Source organism: Somniosus microcephalus, chromosome 12 (assembly GCF_052327205.1).
Source record: "Somniosus microcephalus isolate GS21.2 chromosome 12, FLI_Smic_1.0, whole genome shotgun sequence".
Classification (NCBI taxonomy): domain Eukaryota; kingdom Metazoa; phylum Chordata; class Chondrichthyes; order Squaliformes; family Somniosidae; genus Somniosus; species Somniosus microcephalus.
The window spans coordinates 18,177,464-18,198,848 of NC_140998.1; the positions used below are offsets into that span (position 1 = coordinate 18,177,464).

Here is a 21,385-nt window from a genome sequence, read left to right on the forward strand (position 1 = left end):
GTCTAAGGATAAGGGGTAAGCCATTTAGGACTGAGATGAGGAGGAATTTCTTCACCCAGAGAGTGGTGAACCTGTGGAATTCTCTACCACAGAAGGCCATTGAGGCCAATTCATTAAATATATTCAAGGAGTTAGATATATTTCTTAAGGCTAAAGGGATCAAGGGATATGGGGAGAAGGCAGGGACAGGGTACTGAGTTTGGATGATCAGCCATGATCTCATTGAATGGCAGAACAGGCTCGAGGGGCCGAATGGCCTACTCCTGCTCCTATCTTCTATGTTTCTATGTCTGGACCTTTACACCCAATTAAGCGTCTTTAGGATTCGGCTACCTCTAACTTTAGTTGAAGGTGAACCTCTGGGGAATACGTCTGATCCGGGGTAGCCCTAAAGGGGCTAGGACTAGTAATAATCCTTTCAATCTCACCCCATCAACATATCCTGCTATTCCTTTCTCCCTCATGTTTATCTATCTTCCCTTTAAATGCATCTATACTATTCGCCTCAACCACTCCCTGTGGTAGCGAGTTCCACATTCTCACCACTCTCTGGGTAAAGAAGTTGCTCCTGAATTCCCTATTGGATTTATTGGTGACTATCTTATATTTATGGCCCCTAGCTTTGGTCTCCCCCACAAGTGGAAACATCTTCTCTACCCCTTCATAATTTTAAAGACCTCCATCAGGTCACCCCTCAACCTTCTCTTTTCTAAAGAAAAGAGCCCCAGCCTGTTCAATCTTTCCTGATAGTTTTAACCTCAGTTCTGGTATCATCCTTGTAAATTCCTTTTTTGCACCTTCTCCAGCGCCTCTATATCCTTTTATTAATATGGAGGCCACAACTGTGCACAGTACTCCAAGTGTGGTCTAAACCAAGGTTCGATACCAGTTTAATATAACTTCTCTGCTTTTGAATTCTATTCCTCTAGAAATGAACCCCAGTGCTTTGCATTTTTTATGGCTTTGTTAACCTGATAACTACAGTCTGCATTGCCATAATAACCCTCCGCCTGCAATGGATCAAGCTCATAAGAATTAGGAGCAGGAGTAGGCCATACAGCCCTTAGAGCCTGCTCCGTCATTCAATAAGATCATGGCTGATCTTCAATCTCAACCCAACTTTCCCGCCCGATCCCCATATCCCTTGATTCCCCATCAGTCCAAAAATCTATCGATCTCAGCCTTGAATATACTGAACGATTCAGCATCCACAGCCCTTTGGGTCAGACAATTCCAAAGATTCACAACCCTTGAGTGAAGAAATACCTCCTTATCCTGAGACTATGCCCCCTAGTTCTAGATTCTCCAGCCAGGGGAAACAAACTCACAGCATCTACCCTGTCACGCCCTCTCAGAATCTTATGGCCTAGAAATTCAGTATAGCCACGTTTGGGGCGCTACAGGCGGGCGGCCGCTAAAGTTTGCGCCCGGCGCAACTTCGCGCCACCTTCGCCGATATTCAGTGGCATCGCCCCAAGAGGTTGCTGCTGCGCTAAAACAGGCGATGCACGACTATCATTAGGCGCTAAGCCGGCGGCCCGGGGCGAAACCCCCGAGGGCGGGCGCAGCGCAGGTGCGGCGAGTTGCTGATTGACGGCAGACACTCTGGCGCCAGTGAGCTCTTAAAGGGGGAGGGTGGATTTGTTTGCCTGCCACGCCCTGCACACTGCATCCCTGAAGCAAGGCCTGACCACTGCTGCTTGATCTGGACAACGCCCAGGACTATGGAGAAGGCCAACGTTTGCACCCATTGCAGCCCCCATTATATGTTTCCAGTCAATGCTATGGCTCTGAAGTTAAAGACAAGTGCAAAGCTGTGGCCTGAAGCCACAAGTACCTGTGCGAGTGTTGAGCCAAACCAGAAAGCTCTCTACCTTTGTCTCTCTGCAAAGATCCGTCTCTCACAAAGAAGGAGTGATGCAAAATGGCTGCCATTTCTACTGCAGGAGGAGTGCCCTTTAATTAGCGCCCCCCGCGCCCCGTAGCGACTGGGAACCGTTCCCCTCCACCAGTCGCTAGGGGCGCCAGGCGCGCAATAGGCCGGCGCCACTGAATTTCCGGTTTGGGGCGCACAAAGGGCGTTGCACGATGAAATGACGTCAGGATCTGCGCGCGCAGCTGAGCCCGCGCAAAGGCTTTGCGCCGCCGCTAAATCTTTACTGAAGTTGGGGCGAGGCGCAGATCGCGCAGCGCCCGGCCGCTAGCCGCCTAGCGCCCCACATCTCCTCCTCCTAAGGCGCTAGCGGCTGGCGCAAACAACTGAATTTCTAGGCCTATATGTTTCAATGAGATCACCTCTCATTCTTCTAAACTCCAGAGAGTATAGACCCAATCTACTCAATCTCTCCTCATAGGACAACCCTCTCGTCCCAGGGATCAATCTAGTGAACCTTCGTTGCTCCGCCTCTAAGGCATATACGTCCTTTCTCAGATAAAGAGAACAAAACTGTGCACAGTACTCCAGGTGTGGTCTCAGCAAAGCCCTGTACAATTGTCCTAAGACTTCCTTATTCTTGTACTCCAGCCCCCTTGCAATAAAGGCCAACATGCCATTTGCCTTCCTAATTGCTTGCTGTACCTGCATGCTAGCTTTCTGTGTTTCCTGTACGAGGACACCCAAATCTCTCTGAACACCAACATTTAATAGTTTCTCACTATTTAAAAAATATTCTGTTTTTCTATTCTTCCTACCAAAGTGAATAACCTCACATTTCCCCACATTATACTCCATCTGCCACCTTACTGCCCACTCACCTAGTCTATCTATATCCCTTTGCAGACTCTGTGTTCTCCTCACAGATTACTGTCCCACCTAGCTCTGTATCATCAGCAAACTTGGATACATTACACTCGGTCCCTTCATCTTGGTCATTAATATAGATTGTGAATAGCTGAGGCCCCAGCACTGATCCTTGCGGCACCCCACTAGTTACAGCCTGCCAGCCAAGCCACTGGGGATAACTCCTCTGCTCCTCTTCAAAATAATGTCATGAGATCTTTTACATCCACCTGTGAGGGCAGACAGGGGCCTTGGTTTAACGTCTCATCCGAAAGACGGCACCTCCGACAGTGCAGCACTCCCTCAGCACTGCACTGGGAGTGTCAGCCTAGATTTTGTGCTCAAGTCTCTGGAGTGGGACTTGGACCCCATGATCTTCTGACTCAGAAGCGAGAGTGCGACCCACTGAGCCACGGATGTCCCCTCCCCCCCCACCCCCCGCATGGTCAACATGCCTACTGACACTGGCTGTCCAAGTTCACTCACGACAAATGGCTACTTGGACAAATTGCTTGAGTTTATCTACCGACCAGCTAGGAACAGGATTTGGCGGCTCTCTGATTGAATGCAAGTTAAAAATGTAAAGCACTTTGCCTTGGTTGAACACCCTCAATTAGGGCTGGAAGTGAGAGGAAGAAAACCTGGTAGAGCTGTCTCGCCCTACTGAAAGTCCAGCTTCAAATATACTAACCAGAGGACACAGATTTAAGGTGATTGGCAAAAGAACCAAAGGCGACATGAGGGAAAACTTTTTTTTTTAAACGCAGCGAGTGGTTAGGATCTGGAATGCACTGCCTGAGAGGGTGGTGGAGGCAGATTCAATCGTGGCTTTCAAAAGGGAATTGGATAAGTGCCTGAAGGAAAAAAAATTGCAGAGCTACGGGGGAAGGGTGGGGAGTGGGACTAGCTGAAGTGCTTCTTGCAGAGAGCTGGCACGGGCTCGACGGGCCTCCTTCTGTGTTGTAACCATTCTATGATTCTAAGTATTGGAGCATCCTCAGTGATGGTTAGCGCCTTCAGGAGAGAAGGGAGGGGGGAATTTGTAGAGTGAAAAGAAAAAGACAAAATATAAAGAAAAGGTAGACCAGTTTGTTAAACTACAAGTAAAATCGTCAAAAAAAAGTTCAAAACAGCTATATTTAGACCAAAGGTAATTGGAAAGATAAGTGGACGCACAGTCGCACAGAATGAACTTACAAAAGCCTTGGGCAAGTACAGAACTCCCAGTTCATACGAGCGGATCATCAGCTGAATACCATTTTTCTCCAGCACTCCCCAGGCAGCCTTTGACAAGTTGGCACTAAAGTACGGAAGCAGACAGGAGAGCTGTCAGGCATAGAACTCAACCAAGCAACAAAGTTGCGCTTATTAATAATTCATTGCAGATCAATAAACAAATTCTTCTGAACATTCTTCAGCCTTCGGAACTCCGAAAAAATAAATTCCACTTTGTTCCCCTTTTCATATAATCAAACGTCATGTGCATGTCCATAATCTGTTAATATATTAAAAATCTTACATCACTACACACATCCTGTCTGTGCCACCTGACTTCCTGTTGTCACATTTTTTTGCATCATTTTTTTGCACTTTAAATCCCTACATCAGCATTTATAATGAAGAATGCCTCTGTAAACTCATCACTGTGATTTTTGCAAGCTGGCTACTAGTTTTCCACAATTCTCTCAAAATCAGAGAGCCTTAAAGCACAGAAGGAGTCCATTCAGCCCATCGTGCCTGTGCCGGCTCTTTGAAAGAGCTCTCCAATTAGTCCCCCCCCCCGACCCCCACCCCCTGCTCTTTCCCCGTAGCCCTGTACATTTTTCCTTTTCAAGTATTTATCCAAATTCCCTTTTGAAAGCTACTATTGAATCTGCTCCCACCGCCCTTTCAGACAGCGGGTTCCAGGTCGTAACAACTCGCTGCGTAAAGGGAATTCTCCCACTGTCGCCTCTGGCCACTGACCCCTCCGCCAGTGGAAACAGTTTCTCCTGGTTTTCAAAATCCTTCATGATTTTGAACGCTTTCTGAAAAATATTTGCTGCTGCCAAATTTTTTTGTCCTTCCGTAAATGAAATGGGAAATGAAGACGAGAAATGGGCTCGACCGATCCCGCAGGGAGGAAAAAACGGGGCGGGGTTCACCGAGACAATGAGAGGAACATGCAAAAAAAATCATGGCAAAAGGTGATCAGAGGGGTGAGGGAGAGACCTGGAAAGAGGCTCAAGATAACAGTGCAAAATTCTTTCAGTTCCACGATAGCAAGAGAAGAGGTGAAAATCATAGACGGTGCAAAAAGAACTAAAATTGAGAATGAGCACAAGATAGTTAATATAATGATGACATCCTCCAGGTATTCACAAGCAAACAACAACAACTTGCATATATATAGCGCCTTTAACGTAATAAAATAACCCAAGGTTTTTTCAGGAGCGTCTCAAAGGAGGAGAGAGAGGTAGAAAGGTTTAGGGAGGGAATTCCAGAACTTAGGGCCTAAGACAGCGGAGGACTGAGATGAAGAGAAATTTCTTCGCTCAGAGGGTGGTGAATCTTTGGAATTCTCTACCACAGAGGGCTGTGGATGCTTAGTCATTGAGTCTATTCAAGACTGAGATAGATAAGATTTTTTAGACATTAAGGGAATCAAGGAATATGGGGATCAGGCAGGAAAGTGGAGTTGAGGTAGAAGATCAGCCCTGATCTTATTGAATGGCGGAGCAGGCTCGAGGGGCCGTATGGCTCTTATTCCTGATGTTCTTATGTACAGAGCACTGATCAGATCTCACCTTGAGCATTGTGTCCAGTTCTGGTTGCCGCAGCTCAAGGGAGATATTGAAGCATTGTGTAAAAGTTGGATAGCCAGGTGAAGGGTAGAATACTAGAGCCTAGTCTTCAGTCACTTACAATCCTTACATACCGTGCACCCCTTAGATCAGCTTCCTCCCACCTTTCCGAGCCTGCTCCCATATAAATGAACACAAAAGAGTCCCCAATTATTACCCACCCCCTCAATACAATTAACACATTGGACACAGTGCAAAGAAGAATGACCAGGCTGATCTCTAGGGTAGGACGACTGAGTTATGAGGAATGAACTGAAGAAACTTAGGATCTTCAGAAATAACAACAGAAAATGCTGGAAAAACTCAGCAGGTCAGGCAACATCCGTGGAGAGAAATTTGAGTTGACGTTTCGGGTTTGACCCTTCTTCAAAACTGGAGAGAAAAGGAACTAGATCGAAGGCAGGGCTGTGATCGGACAAAAGAATAAAAGAACCAAAAGTAGTAAAAGAGATTAGAAGCTAGACGAGGTGGTAATGGGCTGGGATTAGGTGTAAAGTGTACTGGCAGGGCAAAAGATAGCTGCCAGGTGTGAGAGAGAAACAAAAGGAAAGGGGGGGGGGGGGGGGAGGAAAGGAGTGGAAAAATATAAGTAAAAATGAAATAGGGGCCGAGGTTATGATCTGAAATTGTTGAACTCGATATTGAGACTGGAAGGCTGCAGACTGCCTAATCGGAAGATGAGGTGCTGTTCCTCGAGTTTACGTTGAGCTTCCATGGAACAGTACAAGAGGCCAAGGACGGTGAGGTCCGAGTGGGAATGGAGCGGTGAATTGAAATGACAGGCGACCGGAAGCTCGGGGTCACCCTTACGGACTGAACGGAGGTGTTCCGCAAAGCGGTCACCCAATCTGCGTTTGGTCTCCCCAATGTAGAGGAGACCGCATCGTGAGCAGCGAATACAGTATACTAGATTGCGAGAAGTACAAGTAAATCGCTGTTTCACCTGGAAGGGGTGTTTGGGGCCCTGGACAGTGGGGAGGGGGGAGGTATAGGGGCAGGTGTTACATCTCCTCCGCTTGCACGGGAAGGTGCCAGGCGAAGGGGAAGGGCTGTTTGGGGTGATAGAGGAGTGGACTAGGGTGTCTCGGAGAGAGCGGTCCCTGCGGAATGCTGAAAGGGGAGGGGAGGGGAAGATACGTTTGGTGGTGGGATCACTTTGGAGGTAGCGGAAATGCCGGAGGATGATCCGTTGAATGTGGAGGCTGGTGGGGTGAAAGGTGAGGACAAGGAATGTGGAGGCTGGTGGGGTCCTGAAAGAGAGGAATACAAGATATAGAACAGGTAAATCCCATAAAACTAGTCCAGAGGGCTGTGGATGATCAGTCATCGAGTATATTCAAGGCTGGGATCGATAGAGTTTTGGACTCTTAAGGGAATCAAGGGATATGGGGGATCGGGCGGGAAAGTGGAGTTGAGGTCGATGATCAGGCATGATCTTATTGAATGGCCGAGCAGGCTCGAGGGTCCGTCTGGTCTACTCCTGCTCTTATTTCTTATGTTCTTAAAGCAAGCTTGACAGTAAGGCAATAGGTACAGGTTCAAACTGTTGAAAGGCAATGTCATGAAAGTCTTCTTCACACAAGGAGTGATCAACACTCTATTGGTGAGGATAGTGGAGGCAAAGACCTTGGCGTCAACGACAAGACACTTTCCATTATTGTGACACACCACTAACAAAATAATATCACAAAGCAATTTTAACACCACTACTCATTAAAGAGTCTCGACATCAGATCATCTTTCAAAAGTCAAAACCTGTTGCAAGATATGATGATTCCTTCTAACATACTTTTGTTTTGCTATGTCATTATGAAGGGTTTTGACAGAGTAGATAGGGAGAAACTGTTTCCATTGGCAGGAGGGTCGATAACCAGAGGACACAGGTTTAAGGTGATTGGCAAAAGAACCAGAGGCGACATGAGGAAAGATTTTTTACACAGCGAGTTGTTGTGATCTGGAACGCGCTGCCTGAAAGGGCGGTGGAAGCAGATTCAATAGTAACTTTCAAAAGGGAATTGGATAACTACTTGAAGGGGAAAAAATTTGCAGGGCTGTGGGGAAAGAGCAGAGGAGGGGGGCTAATTGGAGAGCTCTTTCAAAGAGCTGGCACAGGCACGATGGGCCGAATGGCCTCCTTCTGTGCTGTATCGTTCTATGACGACTTTTTTTTTTTTTTTAAAGGATTTTGTCTATGATGTAAACTAGTAATGCAGACGTCGCCAGGGATTCCGGTCTTACAGGGTTAATGAGCCTAAGAGTGAGAGGAACACTCATAATGTCATGAGATCTTTTACATCCACCTGAGAGCAGACAGGGGCCTCGGTTTAACGTCTCATCCGAAAGACGGCACCTCCGACAGTGCAGCACTCCCTCAGCACTGCACTGGGAGTGTCGGCCTAGATTTTTGTGCTCAAGTCTCTGGAGTGGGACTTGAACCCACAACCTTCTGACATCAGAGGCGGGAGTGCCACCCACTGAGCCGCTGGCTGACACCGATATTAACTCCCCCTTTACAAAAACACAAGAGTCGAGGATGAGAAAAGGCCTCTGTATAAAAAATATACAGAGTGGTGGATCGATGGGTGCTGTTGGCAGCTTCTCCCCTGCAGTCGGCGGGTGATGATGGATGAACTGAATTGTTTTCAGCCACTATCACGTCAGTTAAAGCAGAGTAGGAACAACTGATAGAAAACGTGGCCTATTTCATTTAAACACTGACCTCATTTTATTGGGTTTGATACCATCAAATTACTCAGGCCTAGAAATTGAGTGCCCTTAGCGCCGATTTTGCGGCGCTAGAGGGCCTAGCGCTGCATTTGGCGCCGGCGCCGAAATTGCCTAGGGCCCTTACGCCGCGGTAGACCGGTAGCGCTGCGCCGGCACCGATGACGTCATCGGTGTGCGCAGCGTCCCGGTTGCCATGCCGACGGGCCCCAGCGCCGAAATTCAGTTGCGGCCGCCTCGCCCGTGACAGCCGCAACTAAGACTCTGGCAACAGAGTCTTACGAGTCTTTGCGCCGGCGCATTAAAGGCCCCGCGGCGGCCGGCCGCTTTCCCGCCGGCCGCCTGGCCGCAGCTCCCTCCCCGGACTTCCCCCCCCCCCCCCCGGAACAGAAGCAAGCCCGGCACTTGTCCGAGGTGCCGGGCTCATTTTTTAAAAGATTTTCGCGGGCCGCGATCGGGTGCAGGCAGCTCCTCCTTAAGGGAAGGAGGCCTGCACTTCCCGAGCCTGCCGCACCGCATCGGGTGCCGCAGTGCCGGAATTGCGGCGCGAAACGGCAGTTAGCGCCGATTTACCGCCGCAAAGACCCTTCAGTAGCGCCGGCAGCCGTTTGGGCGCGGCCCTGCTGAATTTTTGGCGCGCGCAGGGGGACTTAGCGCCGGCACTAACTTCCGGCGCTAAAGCCCTGGCTAAGCCAAAACTCAATTTCTAGGCCTCAGTCTTTTACATAATATAAACATCCCATCATTGAATGCACTAAAATCTAAATCAAATCACTTCACCTCATTTAGTACGATGCAGACACACTCTCAAGGACGTCTATGTTACAACAATACTCTTGCCTCAGTACGCAGCTGTACAGGATCTCTTACAGATATTAAACAACAGGGAAACCATTGGTCATTCATTCCTAAAGTCTGAGAAATGTTTATAAAGCACATTGTGCTCAAGACCAAGGTTACTTCCTGTTAAATTTATCTCCTATTAAATTTTTTCCCTCCTCTACTGATGGGGCTGGGTTTTTTTTGTTTCTGTCGGGACGCACAACCCCGCTGTGCGGAAGGAGAATCATAGAATGATACAGCACAGGAGGAGGCCATTCGGCCCATCATGCCTGGGCCGACTCTTTGAAAGAGCTGTCCAATTAGTCCCACTCCCCCACGCCCCCACCCACCCCCGCTCTTTCCCCATAGCCCTGCTAATTTTTCCCCTTTAAGTTTTTACAGGAAACTTTGTTATATCCGGCACCGACGGGACCGAGCTGTTGCCGATCTATCAAAACTGCCGGACATACCAGTGTTAATGTTGAAGCATACGGAGGTTTTCATCTCCATATCTGACAACAAACACTGTTGCTTAGCAACAGCTTCTAAACAGTCGGTCCGTACCTTGGAAGCGTCTCTGTAGCTTAGCAACAGCTTCAGAGAGACTTTCCAGAGCCTGACTGTTGAAAAAAAAGCCACGAGAAGAAAAAAAAACTAACAAAACGGCTCCTGATTTCTGCCAGTAGATCGAGGTTTCCAGACATACAACCTCCGGATAAACCAAAGTCTCCTGTACTCAATTCGCTTTGGAGAGCTATTATTGAATCTGCTCCCACCACCCTGGCAAGAATTGCATTCCAGATCATCACAACTCGCCGTGTTACAAAAGATTCTCCTCATCTCACCTGTTTTTCGCGAGCATTCAGCCCTTCAAGCCGGCTCCTTCACAGACAATGCACGATCCACTGTATCACACACTCTGCTCCAGCCATTTAATCATCTGAGGGAAAAGTCTGAAAAGTAACCCCATCTCACCTTACACCCTACGTTATTCTTACTTGACCAACTGCTTATCTTAATATCCATAAGAACATAAGAAATAGGAGCAGGAGTAGGCCATTCGGCCCCTCGAGCCTGCTCCACCATTCAATGAGATCATAGCTGATCTTCGACCTCAGCTCCACTTTTCCGCCCGATCCCCATATCCCCTGATTCCCCTAGAGTCCAAAAATCTATCGATCTCAGCCTTGAATATGCTCAACGACTGAGCATCCACAGCCCTCTGGGGCAGAGAATTCCAAAGATTCACCACCCTCTGAGTGAAGAAATTTCTCCTCATCTCAGTTTTAAATGGCCTAAATGAGATCACCTCTCTTTCTTCTAAACTCCAGCGTATAGGCCCATTCTACTCAATCTCACCTCATAGGACAACCCTCTTATCCCAGGAACCAGTCTAGTGAACCTTTGTGGCACCCCCTCTAAGGCAAGTATATCCTTCCTTAGGTACGGAGAACAAATCTGTGCACAGTACTCCAGGTGTGGTCTCACCAAGGCCCTGTACAATTGCAGCAAGACTTCCTCACTTTTATACTCCAACCCCCTTGCAATAAAGGCCAACATGCCATTTGCCTTCCTAATTACTTGCTGTACCTGCATGTTAACTTTCTGTGTTTCTTGTACAAGGACACCCAAATCCAAGGCCCCGTTTACCCTCTTTGGTGGGCATAGGAAGGAACATAGGAACAGAAGTAGGACATTCAGCCCCTCAAGCCTGTTCCGCCATTAAATTAAATCATGGCTGATCTGTATCTCAAATCCATTTACGTGCCTTCACAGGAGCGTAATTGGACAAAAATTAACACCGAGCCACGAAGGAGATATTAGGGCAGGTGAGAAAAAGGTAGGTTTTAAACCAGCGTCTTTAAGGGGGAGAGAGCGGTAGAGAGGCAGAGTGTTTTAGGGAGGGAATTCCAGAGCTTAGGGCCTCGGCAGCTGAAAACACAACCACCAATGGTGGAGTGAAGGAAGTGGGGGGGGGGGGGATGGACAAGAGATTGGAGGAACGCACAGATCTCAAATGCAGATACCAAGAGACCGGGCCTCTGACTGTCGCTTGGCGTTCCGGTGATCAACAAGAAATTTTTGTTATTTAAAATAAAAGTTTGAAAAGCCGGCTTTGCACAGCTACAGGTTTTTTTTTGTGACCATCACAGAGCAAATCTGGCTCGTTCAAAGCTCATTACTTGGGACATTTATTGACATGTTCTCAGCCCTACGATGAAATGGGGATATGGGCGCAGCTTATGTCACTACTGCTTTGTGCACAGGTGCTGGGGACGCATAAGCATTTGCAGTGTGGCTGCAACAGAAAATTATAACCCTTCGGTCTTGCGGTTAAGGTCAAGAAACTCTCAGGTCTACTTCAGCTCTAACCACACGCATCGGAATTTCATAAGTGAGCATTTGTACAAAGCTGCAAACTGGCAGGTTGAGGGAGGGAGGGAAACTGTAAGATAACAAAAGGGAATCTCAAACACACTATCCATACAGTTCTCTATCGAGGTCAACTTTCAGCTGGGAACTGGATGCAGTAGAACACTACATGCTCATTCCATCATCCAGATACACCACATCAGGTGTCGGCCGTGGCTCAGCGGGCCGGGCCGCACTCTCCCGCCTCCGAGTCAGAAGGTCGCGGGTTCAAGTCCCACTCCAGAGACTTGAGCACAATAAATCCAGGCTGACACTCCCGGTGCGGTGTTGCAACACCAGAGGTGCCGTCTTTCAGGTGAGACGTTAACCCGGTGAGGCCCCGTCTGCCCTCTCAGGTGTACGTAAAATATCCCACGGCACTACTCCGAAGAAGAACAAGGGGGGAGTTCTCTCCGGTGTCCTGGGCCAATATTTATCCCTAAGCCAACATCACCAAAACAGATTATCACACTGCTGTTTGTGGGATCTTGCTGTGCGCAAATTGGCTGCCGTGTTTCCGACATTACAATAGTTACTACACTTAATTAGCTGATTAGTCTACAGCGAGGACTCACATTTGGTACAGAGGGTGTAACTGATTGTAATTGATCACGGAGCAATCACTTTGGGAGTTTTAATTGATTTCATTATTAAACAGTTAGGAGCATTTATGTATAGAAGACGCCTTGCCTGCCCCATCCATCCAATCTACTGATGTCTTAATTATCACCTTCCTATCAATAGATTGTTTTATAAAGACAAACTATTTAAAGTAAATCATATTTGCAGCATCCTTTTGAATCTCTTATTGAAGGCTTCCGCATTGCAATTTCCATTATTTTGTTTGATAGGGGAGGTTCATGGGATTAGTTGAGGATTTTATTAAAAATTTCCAATAAAATAAAACAGCCGACAATAAATATTCCAAAACATCAAGCGATGAGCTTCCTTCCGTATGAATTGCAAACCGTATCAGGGTTCAACCGAACTGCAACGGAGGGGCCCTGAGGAACATGGGAGTAGGAGGAGGCCATTCAGCCCCTCGGGCCTGTTCCGCCATTCAATAAGATCATGGCTGATCTGTTTCCTAACTCCATCCACCCGCCTTGGCTTCATATCCCTTAATACCCTTAACAAAAATCTATCAATCTCAGTTTTGCCTCAACAGCTTTTGGGGGGCGGGGGGGGGGGGGAAAGAGTTTTCCAGATTTCCACTACCCGCTTTGTGTGAAGAAGTTACCCCTGAACGGCCTGGCTCTAATTTTAAGCTCATGCCTCTTTGTTCCAGACTCCCCCCCCAACCCCCCCACGAATAAGAATAGGGTCAATAATAAGGACGAATAAGATGGCACAGCGCAGCTCACCCCGCTGGGGCGCACCCGATTTCAGCCGGCTCACGCGCCAGCAGAGGCCCCTCGGGTGAGTCCGGGAGGAGGAAGTGACGAGCAAGTATGCAGGGTCACAGTTTTCAATGTGCTCTTCCTGGCTTCGCGATAAGGTTGGTTACCTGCAGGCTTCAAGCTTTTCCCGCACAATCCGGGAGCAGCCTGCTCACGTTGCTTTTTTTTCTTAAATTTAGAAATCTAGGCGAGAGGCCGAGGTCCCCAGTGCACAACCTCACCGAGGGAGTTGGGGGAGGAGACGAGATTAGATAGATTTTTGGACTCTAGGGGGAAATCGAGGGATATGGGGAATCGGGCGGGAAAGTGGAGTTGAGGTCGAGGATCAGCCATGATCTTACTGAAAGACGGAGCAGGCTCGAGGGGCTGTATGGCCGACTCCTGCTCCTAATTCGTATGTTCTTATGATATAAATGGAACAATGGCAGCTAAGTGTTACCAATCTTGGGTTTTACAAGCTTCTAGGAAGGGAGGTTGGAGGGAACTGAAGATTTTCACGGAAAGAATGAGTTTGAGGCGGAGATGGTGCGATTTGTTATTATTTCAGCACAGTGCAGATTCAGCGAGGGCACAAGAGAGTTCAGGACCGTGTAGCTGGGGCTGGGTCTGTTGTAGACTAATTGATGGAGATGACATAGAGAATGACAGAGTCTGCAGCATACAAATGGGCCATTTGGCCCAAGTGGTCTATGTTGGTGTTTATGCTCCACACGAGCCACCTGATTGCTATGGGATTAGGCAACAACTCCATTATTGTTGTATCATGCGACTACCAGGATGCGAGAAGCCGAACTAGATGGACCTTGGGTCTTTTTCATCTCGCAATGTTTATGTTCCCAAGAGATTTATTTATTACTGTTACTAGGTCACAAGGTCCAATGAGGAAGGCCATTTCAGCTATCTCTGCTCATCCATCCAGAAATATCGAACAGTTCTCCATTCACAGCATCTAATTCTTTCTTAAATGATTCCAGAAGATTTACCTTCACTCCTGTCCCTTAGATATCTCTTCCATAGGTTGGTCGTTTTATCTGAAAATCTTCCCGACATCAATCCTAAATTTGCCTTTCACGAACTTGAACCGAATGTGGCTCCTCCTTTATTTACAACATATAAATCAATCTACATTGAAAGTCTTACACAGAGCACACACTTCCTGTGGTGTCTGAACACTTTCCGACCAATATTTTCAACTAAGCCGCTCAGCCCCTCTCAATCACAGTTACGTTTATTATAATTAGCCCAATTTGATTCGCTCAGTTACCGGGATTCTTCTGCTTACTTCAGATTGTAATACTCAGCCAGGTGGTCCTCCCGACTCCTAGCACTGATCTCCAACTCGTCATTAGCCCTTTGCCAAGATTACAGTGGTGAGCCAGTAGGAGGGGGGCTCACATTCTTCTAACCTGCTCACCCCGCCCCTCCCTCAATGTTATCAGAGCATCACTCCACCCTCAATATTGCCAGGCCGCCCTCCGGGTACCATCTCATCCCTGCTCCCTCAGTGCTTGCAGATCTCATGGACTTCAACATTGCTTCCACAAGTACGCCCACTCCTCAAACTTACTCCAACAATTCCCAGTACTCCCTATGTCTTACTGCAATTATATAGGGCCCTGGGGAGACCGCACCTGGAGTATTGTGTACAATTTTGGTCTCCTTACCTAAGGAAAGATATACTTGCCATAGAGGGAGTGCAACAAATGTTCGCCAGACTGGGATGGGGGGATTGTCCTATGAGGAGAGATTGAGTAGACTAGGCCGATATTCCCTAGAGTTTAGAAGAATGAGAGGTGATCTCATTGAAACATACAACATTCGTACAGGGCTCGACAGGGTAGATGCAGGGAGGATGTTTCCCCTGGCTGTGGGGAGTCTAGAACCAGGGATCACAGTCTCAGAATAAGGGTTCGGCCATTTAGGACTGAGAAACTTCTTCACTCAGAGGGTGGTGAATCGTTGGAATTCTCTACCCCAGAGGGCTGTGGGGGCTCAGTCGTTGAGTATATTCAAGACAGAGATCGATAGATTTTTGAATATTAAGGGAATCAAAAGATATGGGGATAGTGCAGGAAAGGTGGAGATGAGGTAGAAGCTCAGCCATAATCTTACTGAATGGCGGTGCAGGCTCGAAGGGCCAAATGGCCGACTCCTGCTCCTATTTCTTATGTTCTTATGTCATTACCAACCCTACTCCCAGATTTCCCTGCACATTCCTACATGTCATCATCAACTCCTGACTCCAAGATTCCCCAGTGCCCCCTATTCCATTATCCACCCCCTACTCCCAGATTCCATGACCCTCCTCCCAGTCCTTCCATAGACCCCTCCTGTTTCTCTCACACTAAAGCACCCTCTCCGCATTTCTCTCAGAACCCATCATCGTCCTGCTCCACATTCCAAGATCCCCTCTCACCGCTGTCATGCCCCGTGACTCCTCGCCCACTCCCACTCCCCGTGACACCACTCCTAAACATCCGATCCCACTCCCAGTCCTCCCATGTCTTGCACAAAGAAATATTTCTGGCCAATACACATGACATTGTTTTTGAACTCGATGTTATACTGAACCTGGAAAATGCTCCAATATAAAAATCTTTACAAATTTTTCCATTCCCTGACTTTAATGACCACAAAATTTACACACGGCAAAATGCACTAAAGATAGTAAATAAAAAGCTGTAAATATGTGGAGAGATAATCAACAGACCAAATAGGAACCCACACAATGGGCCGGATATTCCGACCCCCACGGGTGTGTACGCGCCCGTAGGTGCCTCGCAAGTGCCGGTTTCTCGAGGGAGAGGGGCTTCCGCGGGCAGAGAGTTCTGCTTTCTGCACAACCTCCGCCCGCTAAAACCTTTAAAAATCTTACAGCATAAGAGTTTAAAAAAAATAAAAAGATTAAAAAAAATTCCACTCATTTATAATTTTAAAATACTTTTTAAAAAAAAGGTAAGTTTATTTTTAGCCCCAGAAAAAACCTTAATTATTTTTTTCAAAAAATTAAATTTTTGTTTAAAAAATGGAATGTAATTTTAACTAATTTTAAATGCATGATTTTTGAAAAAATTTATTTAATGTTTAACTGTTTTTAAATGTGATCGCCATTCATACTTTTGGCAGTTCTGTGCGTACAGACCTGTCAAACGTGTGAAGGGGGTTTCCCTTCTTTGACTGGTTGCCTGTAGCCCACTGGGATACCTGAGCCTCTGCGTGCGCGGACTAGGAGAGGCCCAGGATCGGAAGTCTCGGGACCTACGGAGCCAGCAGGTAAGTGCGTAGATTTTTCCAGAGCGGAGGCATCCGCACGCAGGAAGCCTCAGATTGGAAAATCCGGCCCAATGTAGCGCCTTTCATGACCTCAGGACGTCCCAAAGCGCTTTACAGCCAATGAAGTACTTTTAGAAGTGTAGTCACTGTTGTAATGTGGGAAATGCGACAGCCAATCTGCGCACAGCAAGCTCCCACAAACAGCAATGTGATAATGACCAGATGATCGGTTTTAGTGATGTTGGTTGAGGGATAAATATTGACCAGGACACCGGGGAGAACTCGATAGCAAAATACTGCAGATGCTGGAAATCCGAATTAACAACAGAAAACGCTGGAAAAACTCAGCAGGCCAGGCAACATCCGTGGAGAGAGAAACAGAGTTAACGTTTCGAGTCGAAACCCCTCTACAGAACTGCAGAAGGGTTTCGACCCGAAACGTTGACTGTTTCTCTCTCCACAGATGTTGCCTGGCCTGCTGAGTTTTTCCAGCGTTTTCTGTTATACCGGGGATAACTCCCCTGCTCTTCTTCGAAATAGTGGCCATGGGATCATTTACATCTACCTGAAAGAGCAGACGGGTTCTCAGTTTAACGTCTCATCCGAAAGACGGCACCTCCGACAGTGCAGCGCTCTCTCAGCACTGCACTGGGAGTGTCAGCCTAGCTTTATGTGCTCAAGATAGAAACATAGAAGATAGGAGCAGGAGTCGGCCATTCAGCCCCTCGAGCCTGCTCTGCCATTTAATGAGATCATGGCTGATCATCCAAATTCAGTACCCGGTCCCTGCTTTCTCCCCATACCCCTTGATCCCTTTAGCCTTAAGAAATATATCCAACTCCTTCTTGAATATATTTAATGTATTGGCCTCTACTGCCTTCTGTGGTAGAGAATTCCACAGGTTCACCACTCTCTGGGTGAAGAAATTCCTCCTCATCTCTGTCCTAAATGGCCTACCCCTTATCCTTAGACTGTGACCCCTGGTTCTGGACTCCCCGACCATCGGGAACATTCTTCCTGCATTGAGTCTGTCCAGTCCTGTCAGAATTTTAAAAGTTTCAATGAGATCCCCTCTCATTCTTCTAAACTCCAGCGAGTACAAGCCCAATCGACCCAATCTCTCTTCATACGTCATTCCTGCCATCCCAGGTATCAGCCTGGTGAATCTTCGCTGCACTCCTTCCATGGCAAGAACATCCTTCCATAAGGCGACCAAAACTGCACACAATACTCAGGGTGTGGTCTCACCAAGGCCCTGTACAACTGCAGCAAGACATCCTTGTTCCTGTACTCGAACCCTCTCGCTACGAAGGCCAACATACCATTTGCCTTCTTAACCGCCTGCTGCACCTGCATGCTTACCTTCAGCGACTGGTGCACAAGGACACCCAGGTCTCGTGGAGTGGGACTTGAACCCACAATCTTCTGACTCAGTAGGCGAGAGAGAGCGACCCACTGAGCCATGGCTGAAGATGCGATTGAGTTATAGCTCCGAGGGAATTGAACTTCAGGTTTTCAGCAAATTCAGAAGTGGCAGAAAATGAAGGCTCCAAACGGACGGCGTTTTAAAGCAGCTCAGTGCTTTCAACGGACTGATTTTGCCTTCATGCCGCACAGAGTTAAATCTGGTCACAATCTTCTCAAGTCAACACCGTCGCCTTCCACTCGCCCATTTTATTTTTAAAGCCCAAATGTACGAATATTTAAAAAAACACATTGAACACTTTGTTAAATCACAATCTCATCTGTTCTGCCGGAGGATCGTGGCAAAAAACATGAACCTTTTGTTTGCCTTCAGATGCCGAGTGACCTGCCGAGAGCACTCGCCGCTCGCTCAATTAATTTAACGCCGTCTCTGCTCGTGTCCTGAGTTCGTTCCTTCACAGGTTGCATCTCCGCTGTCCCCGTCCTTTCCTTTCCTGTGCTGAGGCCCTTTCCTTGGTCACCCCTGTCCTCGCCTGTCTCCATTGGCTTCTATCCCGCTCCCCCCTCCCCCCCCCCCCCCCCGCCCAATGCATCAACTTCAAAAATCCTTGTTCCCCCTTTACAAATCCGTTCATAGCCTCACCCCTCCCGAATTCTGCAACCTCCTTTGGCCCTATGTTCCAGCACGCACGTTCCCCTCTTCTAACCCTACAAGTACTACTACAACCTGTATTTTATAGCGCCTTTAACGTAGTAAAATGTCCCAAGACGCTGCACAGGAGTATTGTAAGACAATAAAAACCCTGGTCTCCTTTGCCCTCTCCTCCTCTCCCACTGATCCACCTTAGTGGCAGAATCTTCAGCTGACTTGGTTCCACGCTCTGGAATGCTCTCCCTAAACCCTTCCAACGTCATAGAGTCATAGAGTAATACAGCACGGATAGAGGCCCTTCGGCCCATCGTGTCCGCGCCGGCCATCAAGCCCTGTCTAATCTAATCCCATATTCCAGCATTTGGCCCGTAGCCTTGTATGCTATGGCATTTCAAGTGCTCATCCAAATGCTTCTTAAATGTTGTGAGGGTTTCTGCCTCCACAACCCTTTCAGGCAGTGAGTTCCAGACTCCAACCACCCTCTGGGTGAAAAAGTTCTTTCTCAAATCCCCTCTAAACCTCCCGCCCTTTACCTTGCATCTATGCCCCCTAGTTATTGACCCCTCTACTAAGGGAAAAACCTCCTCAGCATCCATCCTATCTATGCCCCTCATAATTTTGTACACCTCAATCATGTCCCCCCTCAGCCTCCTCTGCTCCAAGGAAAACAAACCCAATCTGCCCAGTCTCTCTTCATAGCTGAAGCGCTCCAGCCCTGGTAACATCCTGGTGAACCTCCTCTGCACCCTCTCTAACGCGATCACATCCTTCCTGTAGTGTGGCGACCAGAACTGCACACAGTATTCCAGCTGTGGCCTAACCAGTGTTTTATACAGCTCCATCATAACCTCCTTGCTCTTATATTCAATGCCTCGGCTAATGAAGGCAAGTATCCCATATGCCTTTTTTACCACCTTATCCACCTGTTCCGCCGCCTTCAGGGATCTGTGTACTTGCACACCCAGATCCCTCTGACCCTCCGTCTTGCCTAGGGTCTTTCCATTCTCCCTTACCTCTCTCCCTGCCTTCAAAAGCAAAATACTGCGGATGCTGGAAAGCCGAAATAGAAACAGAAACAGAAAATGCTGGAAATACGCAGCAGGCCAGGCAACATCCGTGGAGAGAGAATTAGAGTTAGCATTAAACATTGACTCTGTTTCTCTCTCTCCACAGATGCTGCCTGACCTGCTGAGTATTTCCAGCATTTTCTGCTTCTATTCCCTTCCTTCCCAAAAGCCTCCTGAAAACCTACTTCTCTGAACTCGCTTTCAGTCACCACTCCATCCATTCTGCCACCGCTCAAGGTCCAGTTATTTTTTTCCCCCACCTCTATGAAAAGCTTTAGGATGTTCTGTCACCTTCAAAGGCGCGATGAACATACGGGCACTTGTTCCAACGGACACGACACACAATGATTTGAGACTGAAGGAAGCTCTCTGGGCTTTCACAAAATCACCTCATGGATTTGGAGCGAGAGAAGGTTAGTCAGAGCCAGCTCAGGGCCGTGGGTCTTACAGTCCCTGGATTAAAACTGTCCAAACTCAGTTCACTTAGGGGAGTTCTCCCCGGTGTCCCCGGGCCAATATTTATCCCGCAACCTCCATCACTAAAAAAAACCCAGATGCTCTGATCATTAGCACATTGCTGTTTGTGGGAGCTTGCTGTGCATAAATTGGCTGCCGCGTTTCCCACATTACAACAGTGACTACACTTCAAAAACAAAAAGTACTTCATTGGCTGTAAAGCGCTTGGAGACGTCCGGCGGTCATGAAAGGCGCTATATAAATGCAAGACTTTCTTTTCTTTCTTTTTAGGTTCAGTGCAGCCAACACACCGGGCAGGCTTTTATACCATTAGTCTGGGCTGGATTTAAGAACGTAAGAAATAGGAGTGGGAGTCGGCCATTGGGCCCCTCGAGCCTGCTCCGCCATTCAATAAGATCATGGCTGATCTTCAAACATAAAACCAAAGAAGTTTACAGAACCCAAGGAGGCCATTCGGCCCATTGTGCCTGCGCTTTGTCAGCTATGGCTCAGTTGGTAGCACACTTGCCTCTGAGTCAGAAGGCTGTGGGTTCAAGTCCCACTGCAGGGGCTTGAGCACATGAAGCTAGGCTGACACTCCAGTGCAATACTGAGGGAGTGCTGCACTGTCGGAGGTGCCTTCTTTCGGATGAGATGTAAAACCGAGGCCTTGTCTGCTCTCTCAGGTGGACGTAAAAGATCCCTTGGCACTATTTTTCGAACAGCAGGGGCGTTCTGGCCAATATTTATCCCTCAACCAACATAACAAAAACAGATGCTCTGGTCATTATCGCATTGCTGTTTGTGGGAGCTTGCTGTGCACAAATTGCCGTGTTTCCCACATTACAACAGTGACTACACTTCAAAAAGTAATTCATTGGCTGTAAAGCGCTTTGAGACGTCCGGTGGTCGTGAAAGGCGCTATAGAAATGCAAGTCTTTCTTTTTCTTTTTTTGCTGGAGCAATCCCGCTGCCCCGCTCTCTCCCCATAGCCCTGGATCTTCCTCTGCTGGATATCTTTATCCAATTGACATTTAAAAGTTCCAATGGTCTCGGCCTCAACCACTTCCATGCTCCAACGACCCTCTGTGTCAAGAAATTTCTCCTAGCCACTCCCTTTAGCAACAGGGTGGGGGGGGGGGGGGGGGGGTGAGGCCATGGAGGGATATTTAGACTAGGATGAGGATCTAGCAATTAACTCTCTTTGGGATGGAGAGGCGTAATCGGACAAGAGTCAATTCAGAAAAAGTCTTTTCTCGAGTTCTCCTCACTGAGTCGCAAAAGTCAGGTTTGGTGAGGGTGTCAGCCAGTGGCTCAGTGGGCAGCACTCTCGCCTCTGAGTCAGAAGGTTGTGGGTTCAAGTCCCGCTCCAGTGACTTGAGCACAAAATTCTAGGCTGACACTCCCAGTGCAGTACTGAGGGAGTGCGGCACTGTCGGAGGTGCCGTCTTTCGGATGAGACGTTAAACCGAGGCCCGTCTGCTCTCTCAGGTGGACTGGAAAGATCCCATGGCACTATTTCGAAGAGGAGC

At 47.9% G+C, this 21,385-nt stretch overlaps 1 protein-coding gene across 1 annotated transcript in view; it reads right to left on the reverse strand.

The window, feature by feature from the left end:
* tdp1 (tyrosyl-DNA phosphodiesterase 1) overlaps positions 1-21,385 on the reverse strand; it is a 192,504-nt gene that overhangs the window by 45,864 nt on the left and 125,255 nt on the right. Inside the window, 1 exon segment of the mRNA XM_086002633.1 lies at positions 3,977-4,079. Within this exon segment, the coding sequence (XP_085858759.1) occupies positions 3,977-4,079 (103 nt within the window).